The 18,342-nt window shown below is 41.2% G+C and overlaps 1 protein-coding gene across 2 annotated transcripts in view; it reads right to left on the bottom strand.

Moving 5' to 3' along the window:
• Nucleotides 1-18,342, bottom strand: part of Camsap2 (calmodulin regulated spectrin associated protein family member 2) — an 83,832-nt gene that overhangs the window by 57,527 nt on the left and 7,963 nt on the right. For both annotated transcript variants that reach the window (XM_050147704.1, XM_050147705.1), the window contains exon 2: nucleotides 8,978-9,237. In XM_050147704.1, coding sequence (XP_050003661.1) covers nucleotides 8,978-9,237 — 260 coding nt within the window. The remainder of the gene's footprint in view (nucleotides 1-8,977; nucleotides 9,238-18,342) is intronic.

Genomic DNA, 18,342 nt, shown 5'->3' with positions numbered 1-18,342 from the left:
AAAAAAAGATGTGATCTTACAAAATGCATCTAATTCTTAAAAACTCAAGAGTATATCAAATGTTCATTGATTTTCCATCTCTTTGCCCAGGCACCGATAATATGGCGACAATCATGGCCCTGTCTTCACAAAAGAGACTCTATGTAAAAGCAATTTGGGGTTAACCCTGGCTGGGTGGAACAGCTGCAGACTATCATTTGTTCTTGAGGAACTTCACTTTGGTTTCATTCTCTAGGAATAAGCCGAAATCTACTGGACATCTAACAATTTTTTTAAGTTAAAAAAAAAAGAGGGGATGCAATGCCCTCTTTTGGTCTCTCTGGGCAGCACATGTGGTGTAGATACACATGCAGGAAATGCACACACACACACACACACACACACACACACACACAAAATGATTTCAAAAGTAAGTTGGGCATGGTGACAAAAATCTGTAATCCCAGCCCCAGGGGAACAGAGACAGGCCAAGTCCTGGGCACCTGATAGCCAACTAGACTAGGTTGAGGGACCCCCATCTTCCAACAGAAAGGACCTCTTCATGTTGACTTCTGGCCTCCACATGAGGCCAAAGGGATCCCAGAAGCTAAGAATGAAGACCATCTCAATCCTGAGGAGCTCTAGAATGGGTAAAACTAAGAGGCTCTTTGCTTCTAACTATTAACTACCAATTAACTATTAGAGGTGTGATGTACAGCCTGAATTCTTTTCCTGTTCATAATCTCTCTTCATCTTCCAACTCTGAGAAGTCAAAAATTCACCTTCATCTCACAGAATTTAAGAAACAAAGCCCTCCATCTCTCCCAAAACAGTTCCCCAGCTCTCGTCTCTTCTGTAGTTCAGGCCCCAGCAACATTACCCTCCCAAGGACAGTACTACCAACGCGACTTTCTGAAACACAAATCTGATTATACCCTCTCTGTGGGGTTTAACCCCTAGTCTGTGTAAGTCTCCCTTCCTTCTAGGAGAACACGTTTGTCACAGCATTCGGGCCGTTTCCACCCATTCTGAGGCATCAATTCCTGACATCTCCCAATATGTACCTTATGCTAAAGCTACAACTAAACACTGCCTTATATTCCCCCACACATTATCAACACCACATCCTTCATTTCCCAGTCAAGAAAATTCCTTCACAACTTGGAAGAAGGACTGGCAAGATGGTTCAATAGGTAAAATGCAAACTTAACTACCTGGTTTGATTCCCAGAACCTACATAAAAGTAGAAGGAGAAAAGCAATTCCAGTTATCCTCTGTCCTCCACAAGTATTCATTCTTATATCCCCCCACCTCCCTTTGACACACACACACACACATGCGCGCGTGCAATACAGAGAATACCATGACCATTATTCCATGATCTTGTCACTCAGGAAAAAAGGTAAAATTCTTAGTTTCAGTTTCCATCTGACCTCGAGACACATTTCAATTTAATAAACAGCATACTTCACAGTAGGACAAACTTGGGTCAAACAGTTCTGTCAATTCAGTCACCATTTTCACCCCATCCTGTTAGCCTATCCTACGCTGCTTTTCCTAGGACAGAGCAGAGCCATCCTCTACCTCGTGGTTGGTGTCTACTGTTAGGCTGATAGTTCAGAGCACACATCTCCTGACTTCTGATGAGGGGCTTGCCCCTGATGGAGGAGTTAATTTCATTGGTTAATAAAGAAACTGCCTTGGCCCATTTGATAGGCTAGCCCTTAGGTGGGTGGAGTAGACAGAAAAGAATGCTGGGAAGAAGGGAAGTTAGGCAATCGCCATGCCTCTCCTCTCTGGATCAGATGCCATGAAGCTCCAGCCCAAGATGGACGTACACTAAAATCTTCCTGGTAAGCCACTACTGGCTACACAGATTATTAGAAATGGGTTAGTCAAGATGTGAGAGTTAGTCAGTAAGAGACTAGAGCTAATGGGCCAGGTAGTGCTTTAATGAATACAATTTGTGTGTTGTTATTTAGGGGGTAAAGCTAGCCAGGAGCCGGGAGCCAGGAGCCGGGCGGAGGGAAGCGGCCTGCTGCTCCTTCTACATGCCCCAGTGCTTTCCTCACTAGATTCTTAAACTCATTATTTAAGTGAAGATACCCTCTTAGTGATCAGTGAGTGCACAGCATAGAACATAATAAAAGATAAATTTTCTTTATATATAGAAATACCTTTACTAAGAGTAAAAAAATTATTTCTACCAGGCAGTCAGTGGTGGTGAATGCCTTTAATCCCAGCACTCAGGAGGCAGAGGCAGGTGGATATCTGTGAGTTCAAGGCCAGCCTGGTCTATAAGAGCAAGATCCAGGACAGGCTCCAAAGCCACAAAGAAATCCTGTCCCGAAAAACCAATATGTATATATTTCCACCATCTGTGTCTAGCTAGGTAGTTGGAGACTGCTCGTTCGTTTCCCAGTCACCCAGACCCAAAATAATTACACAGAAACTGTATAATTAAAACACTGCTTGACCAATCACTTAAGTGTATTCCTAGCTAGCTTACATCTTGAATCAACCCATTTCTAATATTTTATATTTTACCACAAGGCTCATGGTTTACTGGTAAAGTTCCTGGACATCTGTCTGTCTCCTTTGGTGGCTCCACGGCTTTTCCTCCTCTATCTGCTTGGAATTCCCGTCTTGCTCTATTCCTCTAAGCCACTGGCCGAAACAGCTTTATTCATTAACCAATAAAAGCAACATATACACAGAAGGACCTCCCACATCATAGCTACAACTTCATTGACCCTGCCTTGGTAGTATAATAAAGCAGTATAGTACAGGTGGATCACAACTATTTAGCTTTAGTCATATATACTATATCAATTATATATATATTGGAATATATATACACAGATATATGTGTGTATGTATATATATATATATATTTCATAGTCAGGTAAGAGTATACAGCTGTAATTCCAGAACTCAAAAGGTTGAGGCGGAAGATTATTATGAGTTTAAGATCAGTTTGGGCTATGTAGCAAGACTCCGCCAACCCTCTCACCAAAAACATCCTAACTAAGTATTGACAAGTAAATAAATAAAGCTTCCATCACAACAACATTGGCAATTCAGAAGAAAACATGTGATGCCTTACTTATCCAGTGATATATCATCCTACTTTAACTATAATTAAGTAAACAGAATAAGTTACTTCTTCTGTATTCATTAGAATAAAGGATTTCAATATAAAATCTGGGGACTGGGAATGTAGCTCAGTTGGGAGATTCCTTACATGCAAGAAGACCTAGATTTGATGCCCACCAAGACCCACCCAGGTGTAGTGATACACATCTACATCTGGGATCCCAGCACTTAGGAGTTATACGCAGGAGAGTATAAGGTCAAGGCAACTACACAGGAAGTTGGAAGCCAGCCCAGTCTCATGTTTTTATTTTATTTTATTAAAACATAATAAAATAAAAAGTGAAAAAAATAAGTATAGGAAGATAAGGCCTACAAGGCCGAGAGACAGCCAACCTGGAGTCTGCCTGAGGACCTAGCAACAGGTGCTGACAGAGGACCTGCTCAGGCCTAGTCAATGAGGGGCAACCACTGTGATGCTGTCTGAGGGTCCAGCAACAAGCACTGTCAAAGGTCCTGATTGTGCCTAGCCAATGAGGAATGACCATGCGATGTCAACAGATGGGGACACAGCCTGGGTGCTGGGAGGAGGGTATATAAGGCTCTCCCCATTGTTGAGTAAATGAGTCTGTTTTGCCACTTGACTGACTCTTCAAGTCTATGCCATTGACTCTGTCCCTTCTCACCCCCTCCCCAGAGGGAGCCTTTAGGACCCAGCTACAATTAAATACTTTGATTTACATAAAAATAAACAATAGACCTTGTCATGCAAGCCATATCTAAAAAACAATCTCATGATATTATATACATATGCACATTTACTTAGTTTTATGGATGTCAACTTTTTCCCTACATTCATGAACAAATATGACTGGAAAATTAATTCACAACCAAGAGTTTGATCTCTCAGTTTCCAGTCTAGATGACAGGTGGATCCCTCTGAGTTCCAGACCAACCTGCTCTACATAGTGAGCTCTAGGACAGCCAGGACATGCTTTAGAAACCCACAGCTATGCCTAGGTTCTAATTCTAACTAGCTACCCTACAGAGCAGGGCTCTCTTAGGCAAATCACTTCACACTGCCAAGCCCTATGTGATATCATATGCACAAAATAAAACTCCGGATTAGATAAACCTTTCCCGTACATTCTTGATCATAGAACCACCCATAAAAAACAGATTTTAAGAACTAGAAGCCCCTGGACTGAGTATGGCAGAAGGCAGGCGCAGGAAGGATCCCACAAGCTCAACGCTGGCAGGGCACACTAATACTCTGGTCAAAGCAGAACAAGCACACACAACTGTTTCCCTACAGGTGCTGACGCAGCCGCTCTGGCTAGAGGTCCACTGTCCATATTCAGGGTTCCCAGATAGCTTTGGGGATGTTTTAATTTTACTGCTTCCTGATTTCTAAACTGGCAATTAGTTTCAGCACTTGTTTTATGACAGCGAGCAGCACTCTAGCCCAACTGATATTAATTCCCATGAAATTACATTTCACGAAAGAACAATCAAAACCTTTTCTGTGTTCTCAATCTATTGATGTGGGAGTGTCATATATCAATCTGTTGATTTCATTGGCTGAGCAATAAAGAAACTGCTTGGCTTAGCTCAGAGCATAGATGGGAGGAGGAAACAGAATAGAATTCTGGGCGGAAGAGGAAGTGAGGTCAGACTCTGCTCTGCTCCCGGAGAGACTCGACAGCTCTGCTCTGGAGCAGAGACGCCACGCTTGCCATGCAACACTCTCCCAGGATGGACGAAGGCTAGAATCTTCCTGGTAAGCGCACCTTGGGGTGCTTACACACATCATTAGAAATGGGCTAGTCCAGGTGCGAGAATTAGCCTGTAAGGACTAGAGTTCATGGGCCAAGCAGTTCTTTAAATGAATACAGTTTGTGTGTTGTTATTTCGGGCATGAGCTAGCCAAGCGGCCGGGGTGTTGGGGACGCAGCCCCGCCGCTCTTAATTCAACAATCTATCTTCCTTATTAGCGTTTGGGTCCATTCTTTCATGTCAGCTTAGATACCAGTATTTGTTCTGAAATTTTGATAAGACTTTGCCTAAAATATACTCCTAGTTGAGAAATGTTCATCTGTAATTTTCACATATGCAACTCTTCCTCGGGTTAATTACCAGTCAAAAATTTGGCATTAATTACTATTTATTCTTGTCAATCCTCAGAAAAGTTTGCTTTTAATACTGAACTGAAGTCATTCCTGGATGTCCTGGCAGCTGTTCCAGGACCTCCCAGGGGCACTGAAATCTGGGGATTCAAGCCTCATCTACGAAGTACTTATGTATAATGCCTCCCTCCACATTACCTGTCCTGCCCAACAGAGAGTTAACACTATACATGTTGTTAAAATAAGTTGTTGAGGGGATAACAAGGAAAAAAGCTGTTCGCCATGGACAGTTTTGGTTTTGTTTCCTTAAGTAGCTTCAATTCCAGCTGAATCTGCTAATGCAAAATCAAGGCTGACTGTGAAACCACTTTAGGTAATGATCACTTCTTGAACTTAAATTTCTTCTCTGTAAACTTTAAAACAGGTATGTAATTATATGCAAAAGTCACCAATACAGAAATATATCAAATGACAAGGAAACTTCTATTCATCCCTCTCACCCCATTTTAATCTCATTTCCCAGAAGAAACTAAAACATTTTGTTGAAAAACCTCTCTCACAAATACACAATTGTGAGGAAGTCGATGTACTCTAGTGTGAAGTTTTAGCAACCAACAATCAGAAGGCGGAGTAAAAATAAAGGGGAAATGTACCATTTAAATTAGTTCTTTAAATATTATATTGTCTTAGTCTTTGATAAAAAAGAATCAAATGAAGAACTAGGTCATCTGATTTTTTTTTTTAATTCTTTTTTGGTTTTTCGAGACAGGGTTTCTCTGTGGCTTTGGAGCCTGTCCTGGAACTAGCTCTGTAGACCAGGCTGGTCTTGAACTCACAGAGATCCGCCTGCCTCTGCCTCCCAAGCGCTGGGATTAAAGGCATGCGCCACCATCGCCCGGCCTAGATCATCTGTTAAGAGCACTTGCTACTCTTGCAGTGGACCTGGGTTCCCAAAACCCGGATGGAGGCTAAAGGAACCTGTAACTCTAGTTCCAGGAGACCCAATGCCCTCTTCTGGCCTCTGTAGGCACCGGGTATGAATACAGTGCACACACATACATGTGAGCAAAATACATACTCACATACATCAAGTAAAATACATTTTGAAAAAAGAATCAGGAAGAATATTTGTCTTAAAAAGTCAAGATGATTCTTCTGACACTATTACATTTATCCTGACTCTAAAGCTGCAAGGCATACACACAGAAATAAAATATACTAAAATCACTAAGCTTATACAGAACTGCAAGGTGTGGTATCAATACATTCACTGGAGGAACATTATTTTAGATGATAACCTTCTAAAAAGCAAGACAAAGAAGCAACTGGTAATTTAAATAACTCACTTTACATTTCAAAAATTTCTTAGCAAAATTTTACCACTAAAGTTCTCATATAGGCTTTTAAAAGAGTAATTTACAAGAGCAACAATAAAAAGTTACAACTGAAAAACTGTGGATTCTGACAAAAATTAAAGTATACAATTCAAATACAGGTCTGTAAATGTGATACTACTGATGGAGTCTAGTCTGAAGTTGTAATAGTCAACAATTAGAAGTCAGAGCTATAAGAAGAGGAGCACAATAAGTTATTTAAATTAGTCTGTAAATAGTAAACATTCAAAATTGCCAACAAGCTCTACGGGGTGAAAGAAACCTAAGAAAGTAAGTAGATGTCTACCAAATACTTTATTTGGTCACACACACAAACTGCACTAGAAAAACTGTAGCCAGTATGCAAAGTTTGTTTTCCTATTAAGAAGACTGAAGATAGATAAGCTATGTTAGGACCTCTGGGTTACCTAACACATACCTGTGTCTGGGAGAGCAACTCCCAAACGAATGCTATTTCAGAGTCAATAGTGTGCTGTGTAACTATCTACTTGGCCTTGAGACTTCCAACTACTCAGAAGTGGATGTAGCTATCATATGAATCCAACTGAGAGAGTAAATCCTGAAGCGCTGACTGTGGCATACTCAGAAATAGAATTTAACTGTCCCTAGAGCCAGTGAATGGTTGGCACAAGTCAGGGAGGGTAACCATATGTGAATCTGGAGCTATCAATGAGAACAGAAAATCTCATTCCAGGTTATCCTTAATAATTTATTTTATAAATTTTTAACTAAATTACTCTTGAGAAATTTCTCTCAATTCCTTACAAGTAGTAAATGAGGTTTTTTTTTTTAAAGATAACAGAAAGCAGAGTGATTTTGTTCACTCTTCTTGAGTTTTATAATACACCCTTCTATATAACAGCCCTTTATCCCAAGACTACTATTCTCATGAAAAATCATTCAAGTATGCAAACCACTTTAATTTTTAGCATTCTTTCTGTGGGTGTGCACATCTGTGTGCATGCACAGAGGCCAAAGGATATGCTGGGTGTCTGTTCCATCATTCTCCACCTTATTCTTTCCAGTCTCCCCTAAACCTGGAGCAAAGCTGGTGGCCAGCAAACCCCAGTGATTTTCCTGTATCTATATCCCACAGTGTTGAGGTTACAGAGTTACGAGATCACCCTTCGCTTGTTTTATGTTAGTGTTGAGGATTTGAACTCAGGTTCTCACAATGGTATGACAAGTGCTCTTACCACTGAGCCATCTCAAAAGACTGCTTTTCAGAAACATTCTTGATGATGCTTGTATTTTTGTGAAATTTACCCAAAGCACACTGTGAGTTTCAAAGTATTTGGATTCAGCCGGGTGGTGATGGCACATCTTTAATCCCAGCACTCGGGAGGCAGAGGCAGGCAGATCTCTGTGAGTTCGAGGCTAGCCTGGTCTACAAGAGCTAGTGCCAGGACAGGCTCCAAAGCTACAGAGAAACTCTGTCTCGAAAAACCAAAAGAAAAAAAAATTTGAAAAAAAAAAAAGAAAAAAATTTGGATTCATGTCTATAGACTATCTGTGAGTTCCTACATACCTATTCCACTTAGAATCCTTCTACAAGTATTTTCTACCAGAATGAGTTAATGGTTATTAAGTAAGCTAAAGTATCTAATGCATAAGAATTTATCATAACTGAAGCATATAAATGAATACTTACATTTGTGATTTCCCCCCATTTTTCCATTACATTTTTAAATATTATTCTGGTGTGTGCATATGTATGTGAGTATAGATGTATACACATGGAAGCCAAAGTAGGGTGTCAACTGTCCATTTCTATCACCCTCCACCTTTAAGGCAGGGTCTCTCACTGAACCTAGAGCTCCCATTGTTTTGGCTAAGCTAGCAACTTAGCAAGCCCCATCAACTCTCCTGTCTCCGCCCCCCCTCCCCCCCCCCAGTGATAGAGTCAGAGGCCTCAACATGGCTGCTGGGATCCAAACTCATCCCCTTACATATCATCTCTGTGTGGCTCTGGAAACCAAGCCCAGGCAAGGTCTTTCAGGTGCCAATTTTATCACTGAGCTATATAGCGCCATCCACTGCAGGAAAACTACAATGTTTGTCTTACAAAGATAGTCAAGGTCCATTTCCATCTCTTATAGCTAATCTCTAAAACAAGAAAACTTTAATTAAAGAAAAAGCATTTAAAAATAGTTGAAATTTACGTAATTCTTTCTCCCAGACATTAGAAGGCTCCAAATATTCCAAAATAGTTTGTCAAAATCATCTTTAACTTAGAAGCAAATTTTATAAGAACAAGACGGCTTTTAAACTCTAGGTGTGGAGGCAATAAAAATGTTCAAATGTATTTCCTTCTACCTTATAGTACAATTCACAAATGTATGCATTTCAGACTAGAAATAATCTTACATATATACAAAGACTTACCATCTGTATGGGTTTCTTGTGGAGATCTCGTTCAGTTACCAGTTTTTCCTGGTCAGTGACATAAAGGCCTTTCTGTGCTAATGCCTGGATTACGGCATCATGGCCCAGGAGGGGCTTGGCTGCGTCGCTCTTTAGGATGAGGCTCCCAGCTCGACAGTACAGCTCAGCAGACAGAAGCAGATTAACAACAGGCGGCTTGATGTGCTCCTGGTCATACTGATCTGTGTAAAACGGTTCTTCAAGTTCCTCTGGCACATTGTCTATGAAGATTAAGGGAAAAAATCTTTTTGTAAGATTTCTATTAAAAATTCACACGCATCATTTAAGAATTACTATTCACATCACAGAATTTGAAGTTATTTCTAAAAATATTAATTACTCCTTTAATTGGCAAGATGGTTTTCCTTTTTTTTCCCCTGGGGCATGGGGCTAGGCATAAGACCTAAAAGGAAAGATACAAATTCCCTCTATAGAAGATATGATTCTGAGAGACACAACAGGAGAAGCAAACAAGGAGAAAAGCTTCAGAGTGTGGTGAGCCAGGCAGTGGTGGTGTGTCTTTAGTCCCAGCACATGAGAGGCAAGAGGCAGGCAGATCTCTGTTAAGTTTGAGGCCAGCCTGGTGGTCTATCTACAAAGTTAGTTCCAGGACAGCCAGGGCTACAGGGAAACCCTCTCTCTAAAACAAGACAAACAAAAACAAAAACAGAAAACAAAAAAAGAAAAGGTAATTATTATGAAATGTCTTAGCAGATATTTTATTTCCGATAATAGAAGTAAAAATAATTAATAGGTAACCTTGGCATCTAAACACTAGCGATGCAAAAAGAAAAGCGAGTACTCATTACTAGGGTTCTAGGCTTCTCTACCTGTCTTAGTCAGGGCTCTACTGTTGTGACAGAACACCAACCAAAAACATTTTGGGGGAAGAAAGGGTTTATTTCAGTCTACAGTTTCACATCATAGTTCATCAGGGGCCATCACTGAGGAAGTGGGCAGGGCCTGGATGCAGGAACCTAGATGGCTTACTAACCTGTCCCTCACGGCTGGATTGCATTAGCTTGCATTCCCTTTTCTTTTCAAGATTAATTTATTTCTTATGCATACAATGTTCTTTCTGCGTGCCAAAAGAGGGTACAAGATCTCATTACAGATGATTGTAAGCTGTCATGTGGTTGCTGGTAATTGAACTCTGGACCTCTGGAAGAGCAGCCAGTGTTCTTAACCTCCGAGCCATCTCCCCAGCTTGCATTCTTATAGCACCTAGGGCACCATAGTGAGCTGGGCCTTCCTACATCAATTATCAATCAAGAAAATGCATCAGGGACTTGCCCACAGGCCAATCTGGTGGGAGCATTTTCTCATCTGAGGCTCCTGCTTCCCAAATTACTCTAGCTTGGTGAAACTGACATAAAACAAGCCAACACACGCACGCACGCACACACACACACACACACACATCTATACATCCACATAACGTTTACTTAATGGCTTCACATCCATCTATACATATTCACACAGCTTTACAGTATCTTGGTGAAAAAGACAAGTAGGGCAACACACAGGTAAATAACAGAAGTAAACACTGTCAGGCATTGCTCTAAACATGAATCCTAACCACCTTTTATGTGTTTGACATAAAAAAAAAGTTATCTTGCCCCAAGACACCACAGCTATAAATCAGAAATTTAGTTCTAAACAGGTAATACACTAAAAAATGGCTTTGATATTCCAAGATCACATGGGTGGAAGGTGGAAGATGCAAGGCCAAGGCGCTATTTTCATTTTATTAAGGCACAGCATAAACTTTAGATGAAAGGTCTACTTTGAAAACAACGCTGGTAGTACAAGAAGAGTAAGCATTTAGAGCAAAATCAAAGAGTGCTTCAAATGCAGGCAGGTGTGGTGGCGCACACTCAGGTGAATCCAGCACTCAGGAGGCAGAAGCAGGGAGCTGTGTGAGTTCAAGGCTACCCTGGCATACAAATTGAATTCCAGGATATCCAGGCCAATCAGGGGCTACACAGAGAAACCTTGTCAACAAATACACAAAACATTACTTCAGATATGCTTACAAGTAGTTTTGTTGGGCAACAGTGGCTCACACCTTTAATCCCAAAACTCAGGAGGATCTCTGACTTCGAGGTCAGCATGGTCTACAGAGTGAGTTCCAGGACAGCCAGGGGTACACAAAGAAACCCTGTCTTTAATTCTCTCCAAAGTATTTTTCAACCCTCTAAAAGATGAAAATTTGGGCTGGAGAGATGGCTCAGAGGTTAAGAGAATTGCCTGCTCTTCCAAAGGTCCTGAGTTCAATTCCCAGCAACCACATGGTGGCTCACAACCATCTGTAATAGGTCTGGTGCCCTCTTCTGGCCTGCAGACATACACACAGACAGAATAATGTATACATAATAAATAAATATTAAAAAAAAAGTTGTCATGATACCAAGCTGTTCTCATAAATTTCTGCCTCCAGCCTTAATTAGAGGAGGCTCTCTTTACAACAAACAGCAATAAACACAGAGACATGTATGTGGCTGCTCAAGGTGGTGACGGTTGAACTGGTTCAGCCCTAAAGACATTCATACCCTCTAAGGCAGTGGTTCTTACCCTTCCTAATGTCGCAACCCTTTAATACAGTTCCTCATGTTGTGCTGACCCCCAACCATAAAATTATTTTCGTTGCTACTTCATAGCTGCAATTTTGCTACTGTTATGAATTGTAATGTAAGTATCTATTTTCTGATGATCTCAAGCGATCCCTGTGAAAGGGTTGGTTGAACCCCAAAAGGGGTTGCGAACCGCAAGTTGAGAACCACTGCTTAAGGTTTGGGAACTTTACAGAAGAAGGGAGGGGTGAAGAGGTGTGAGAGCTGGTGTGAAAGCCATCTTCTGGGCACAGCACGGCCAACACAATCATGTTCTCACCGCAGCTGGAGCCGCCTGCTATGAGCCCGCACAGATTGGGCCTGCTATCAAAACATCAAGTAACTCACAAGGCCTGCCCTCCCTGCTAAACTCTCGTACACATGGATTCTGGGAGAACAGACACTGGCTAGCCCATCAGGTTCCAATAAATAGCGCTATACACAGGACACACGGATGGCCCTGATGAAACTCATCAAGTCACAAAGGGAATGGAAGCAAAGGGATTCCGAGGAAGGAGGGCAGAAGGGTTGGGGTTTCAAAGAGCATGGGAGGGACAGCAATCAAGAGTGGACTGTATACTCGCAGGAACTGTCGGGATAAATTCAACAGCAGTTATTTTCATAAAAGGAAAAGAAAAGAAAGAAAAACTCCATACTGAGTACTTTGCTGCCATTCTTCTGTCTGAGTGTCCTAAGGGCTGGGGTGACAAGTGAGAGCCACCACACCCAACACAAATCCTCAAGGACATTCTTAAGAAAAGACTTTCAAAACAGATTACAATGGTTGACATATTATTTTTCAAAATTATTTGGAATTGCATATATTTTTTGAAAACAAGCCAAAACAGAATATTAGAAAAAAAAGGGCAAAAAGAGGTAAAATGTTTCATTCTTTTCTGAACTCTAGAACAAAACGCAAAATAAAAACTTCTAATTACAGAATGGCCGAGTGAAATGGCACTGTGAGAACTGTAAAGTAGAGAAGACAAGTTTTCCTGTGTGCAGGTCTTTAATAGAACCTATCTCAATCGCGTTACTATCAACGGACTACATTTACATTTTGAAATTCACAGACATTGCAAGTGCAGTAGCGACAGTACTGCTCAGGCAACAGTCTAGAAGAGGGTTAGCTGCCAGTTCATCCATATTCTTGTAAGAGGAACAGATTGCAGTAAGACAGTAAGGGGCAGCAGATAGGAAGGGACTGCCTCATTTTTCAAATCTTAAAAAAAAAAGTTTCTGAAATAATTACTAACACTGATATACAAATTCTAAAAACCTCCAACTAAAGGTAAGCCCAACTCTGAACTTTCAATTAGCTGAAAAATATAAATAAATCATCACCAACAGTAAAAGAAACTCATAGTACTAGTAATCTAAGAAGCTACAATTAAAGATGCTTTTGACATCACACTGTTAAAGGGGGGCTGGAGAAAAGTTCAGAGAGTACCGGGCTGGCTGCCACGCCTACCAGCCTGAGTCTGAACTGTACCAGTAATTCTAGGGCAGGAGAGAAGGTAGAGGCAGGTCAGAAGGTCATAAGCCAGCTAGCCCAGTAAAGTAGAAACGAGAGAGTGTCCTGCATCAACAAGGCGGATGTTAAAATCCAACTCCCAAAAGTTTTCGCAATTTTAATTATCCCCTAACTTCTACATCTTTTTTTCTGCCCCTTCCTACTCTAATGTCCCTGTCCTGTGTCACTTGTGCACAGAACTATGACAGAGAGCAGGCTCTTGTTACTAAAATAAAGCACAGTCTAAATACAGATGACACCAATTAAGAAGTCCTTCCTCCTCTGAGCTTCACTACCAAGCCATGTGCTGAGTACTGAACGTGCCGCATGGCATGCTCAAGCGTAGGTCACCACTTCACTCCTTCAGATCATTATGGAAGCGCCAACCTACTTAATTCCCTTGAATGCCACAAAAAGTCTAAACTCACAGGAGTCAGGTTTCTCAGTGGCCAAGGGGTTACAATATGACAAAGACTAGAAGGCACTTTAGTGTTGTATGAAAGAGTAAATGTCGCCGGGCAGTGGTGGGCACGCCTTTAATCCCAGCACTCGTGAGGCAGAGGCAGGTGGATCTCTGTGAGTTCGAGGCCAGCCTGGTCTACAAGAGCTAGTTCCAGGACAGGCTCCAAAATCACAGAGAAACCCTGTCTAGAAAAACCAAAAAAAAAGAAAGAGTAAATGTCAGTATAAATACAGAGTATTTAAAACATACTATACACAGAGAAAAATAAAAAATACATGTAGCTATATGTTCTCTGTGTTAGCTTTCTGCTAAATTAACATTCCACAGCAATCTACAATCTGTATCTTAGTTTCCCACATTCTTCCCATCAAAGCCTGGTACAGAGAAAGTACAGGCTAGCTTAGAACACGTATGTCCCCACACACATGTGCTTAACTATGTGTGGGCATGAATGCCAGAGAGGAAGGAGATGCTGTAAGAAGTGGTGCAACTATGTCAAGGGATGGAGGCTCCAGATGGAAGGGAATCCTACTGGTCAAATCTAGGGCGATTTGAGTTATACCAAATGCATAACAGTAAAGGATTAAAATGCACTGAATAAAAGATGAACCAACGATTCTGCCCCAACAGCTAAGTAAATATATAGGAAAGAAAGAGCTCTTCTTGTAGTAGAGTACCAACTAATAAATGAGGAGAAAAGATAGCAATAATTGTTATAGATTCAGGCAAAATCATTACCTGATGCCAAAATAGTAGGCACAAGTTTACAGAGTCAAATCCCCATAAATTATTAACTAAAAATGGAAAGAAAAAAAAGCGGGGCTGGAGAGATGACCATGTGGTTAAAAGAATGTGCTGTTTCTACAGAAGACCAGGGTTGAATTCCCAGCACTCCCATGGTGGCTCACAACCATCTCTACCTCCACTTCCAGGGGACCCAACACTCTTCTGACCTTCTCCGGTACCAGGCACACATGTGTACAGTCATACAAGCAGGCAAATCATTCACACATGTAAAATAAAAAGAAATCTTTTTTTAAATGTAAAGAATTCATTTTATAGTGGAGAAACTTTGGCAAATGATCACAGCAAACATCCCTGACAGTGAAACAAACACCATGTCATGTGATCTGATTTACTGAGAATACGTATCTTTTGCGGCAGTTTTGCCAGATTTATATTATCTTCAACTACTACACCATTAGACAAATCCAAGTTCAGAGACATCCCGTAAATAACTGATAAGATAAAAGTGCATTTTATTTTTTTTTTAAAAAATTAACGTTGAAGGTTCACACACTGGAGAATAATGCAAAAGAGGAGTTACCACTTCTCTACCCCAACCCCAGCGCTTCCTGGCATCACTGTATGAGAGGATGTCAAGTCACTCTGACCTTGGGAGGAACACAGTGGGCAAAGAAACTTTCTTCTATTTGAACATCTTCCCTTCAGGCGATCTGGCTCGCCTTTAGATGCCAGGACACCTCTGCCAAGAGCCTTGTGGAACGCAGAGATGGTGCTGTGCAAAGAGGCAACAGGGCACATCTGGTGTAGAAAAACAAATGGTGGCTGTGGCAGTGGTGGTAATCATAAGAGAAGAAAGAAAGAAGGCCAAAGAAGATGGAAGACAGAAGGCAGACGTTACCAGGGATTTGGGACATGGTCTCTGGTTCCTGAGCTTCTATCAACTTCACTGAGAGAAGTTAAGCTACCCTCTGTTTCCCCAGTTCTAAGCATTCCTATTCTGGAAACGGCCAGAACCCACGCCAGGATCTCATCACCATTCTAGCCACTCAGACCCAAGGTGGAAGGAGACGTCTGCTAAGTAAGCCCAGCATTCCGGAGCACTGAAGAGGACCACAGGGAAGGAGGTGAGCCAGGCAACTCCTGTAGAAAACCGGTTGCTTTTACCAGGCACACACTGTAAAGGTAGATTGGCAAGAACTAACACAGGAGCCAAGGGAAAAGCTTGAGGCACAGCTCAGCATGTAGCTTGGTGCTTGGGCTTTTAAAATGTTGCTGTCATGACAGACTACAGAACTATTAAAGATTAAAAGCAAATGTAAACACACCAAGTACGATGCATAATCCATAATTTGACTTTGCAATGAGAAATAATATAGATAATTAGCACTGAAACAAAATTGAACATGGTTGTGGATTAGAAAATATATCATAGCTAATTTTCTGATTTTTTTTTTTGATTTTTCGAGACAGGGTTTCTCCATAGCTTTTGGTTCCTGTCCTGGAACTAGCTCTTGTAGACCAGGCTGGCCTTGAACTCACAGAGATCCACCTGCCTCTGCCTCCCGGCTTAATTTTCTGATTTTTTTATGGAAATTATCTAAGAGAATTAATTTATATTTAAAATACAGTGAAATAACTGGGGCATAGTGGTACAATGTCCCCAGTGCATAAAAAAAAAATCACACATATTTGTATTTGTATTTATCTATATATAAACACATATATAATGTATACATGTGTTTGTGTAGAAGGAGGGAAGGGAGAACAGATGATAAACTGAACAGTATGTTAACACTTGGCAAATCTAGGTGAATGGAAAAGTATAAGACCTCAAAATGGCCAGGCGGTTGTGGCGCACGCCTTTAATCCCAGCACCAGGTAGGCAGAGGCAGGTGGCTCTCTTTTGAGGCCAGCCTAATCTACAAGAACTCGTTCCAGGACAGGTTCCAAAACTACAGAGAAACCCTGCTCGAAAAAACAAAAAAGACCTCAAGGGGCTGGAGAGATGGCTCAGTGGTTAAGAGCACTGCCTGCTCTTCCAAAGGTCCTGAGTTCAATTCCCAGCAACCACATGGTGGCTCACAACCATCTGTAAGGAGGTCTGGCGCCCTCTTCTGGCCTGCAGGCATACAGACAGAATATTGTATACATAATAAATAAATGTTAAAAAACAAAAAACAAAAAAAAAGACCTCAAATTGTCAACTACCAATCTTTCCTGCCAGACCTGAACATCTTCCACAGTTCTACACACCAGTGAACTACAGGGTTCTTCCGACTGTACAAGCCAGAAACCTAGGAGTCATCATTACTACTATTTTCCTCTTTTAATCTTCAAAAAAAGCTCAGAGCCCAGACTGAATGTTTCCCTTACCATGTCAACTCACGTCTCTTTGGCCCATACACCAGCACTCTTCAATGACTACATTATTGCTGGCTTTGTCGGCCCATGTTCATCATTGTGCTCATTCCAAAGCATACCGTACTTGGGGCTGAGACAAGGGCTCAGTGGGTAAACCGTTTGCTGCGCAAGCAAAGGAACCTAAGTTCGGATCCTCTGCACGTACGTAAAAGCTGGACAGAACAGCACACACCTATGACCCCAGTGCTGGGGGAGGAGATAGCTAAGTTTTGGGGACTAAGCCAGCATAGTCAAAGCGGTGAGCTCCAGGTTCTGAGAAAGCCTGTCTTTTAAAAAAAAGGTAAAAAGCAACAGAGGAAGACACTGAATGCTGACCTCTGTGAAAGCACCTGTGCATGTGCACTTGCACGCGCACACACACAATTTTTAATTAAAATAAAATTTCAAATTAAATCATTCTTTCTAGTCAAACCCTGCTTATTTTGCATAAGCAAAGTCAATCATGGCACAGAGCCCATCCATCCCAAGGGTTTTCAATTATTTTTTCTTTCACTGAGGATTAAAATCCTTCCTCTGGCAGATAAGAAAAAAGTGCTCTTGTCTCTGCCAGCCACACTCGGCTTCTAGAAACCAAGTTTTCCTACTACAGAGCCTTTGCACATTCTGGTCACCCGCGCTGCAATGTTCTCTCTTCCTATTCTTTATACCCTTTTAGAGTCCCAGAGGTCAGTGATTTACAGCACGGTCCAACTATCCCTTTAAGAAAAGAAAAGAAATCCTGCTGTCCCTATATCTCAGTGTGCCTTTACTTTAAACACTATTCAAGTCTATTAGAAAAGATGAGTGAGTTTGTAGTTTATAAAACATAACTATGTGTTGAGGTATTTCAAGTAAGGAAAAAGTTTAGCAACCAGAGACTCAATAGAATGTATTGAAGGGTTCGTATTATATGTATGCAAACATAAGGAATGGAAAAAACAGACACCCTAATGCTCATGAAGCACCTAGATACTAAATATTCATGTTACAAATGATACATATATATGGCACTAAATATTTAAGATACAGCAAATACAAAGAAAGGGTCCATAAAAATTAATATTCATGAGTCCTTAATCCAGCCACCCAACAATGATGTAACTATTGCCTAGATGCTTGCTACCCAAGGAACACAAAATTCATGACTATTCATCAAGCTTATTGGGAAGCTTCAACTGTGGCAGACAAGCTCATTCCTCTATTGTCTCTGATAAAGACAGTATGTGTCCGTGGCTGTGTTTCCCTAAAGGGCTCCTTGTTGGAATTTCAACTCTTGTCCTGATGACCATACCAAGAGCAGGAAAAACTAAAGTGACGAGGATGGACATAAAAATGTTGTCTATCGCAGAATTTGAAATATGGCTCTGCCTGCTTCCACCTTAACCTAGTTATATTATCTTTCCTTCTTGCTTCTTTCTGTAGACTGATGTGACAAGTCATGTTATTTTCTCTGCTTTCTCTTCCAAGACCTCTGGGATGGGCTCTCTGGTATGTGCTTAGAGGTTATTACTGTATCAGGGTAATTTCCCACACAGCACTTAGGGCAACCAAGTAATACAGGGAAGTTTCTTTCCTTCTTTTCTTTTTTTTT

The sequence above is a fragment of the Alexandromys fortis genome, unplaced genomic scaffold (genome assembly GCF_014885135.2).
Source record: "Alexandromys fortis isolate MF-2015 unplaced genomic scaffold, M_Fortis_MF-2015_v1.1 scaffold_58, whole genome shotgun sequence".
NCBI classification, from domain to species: Eukaryota; Metazoa; Chordata; class Mammalia; order Rodentia; family Cricetidae; genus Alexandromys; species Alexandromys fortis.
This window is presented reverse-complemented; position numbering and strand designations above follow the sequence as displayed.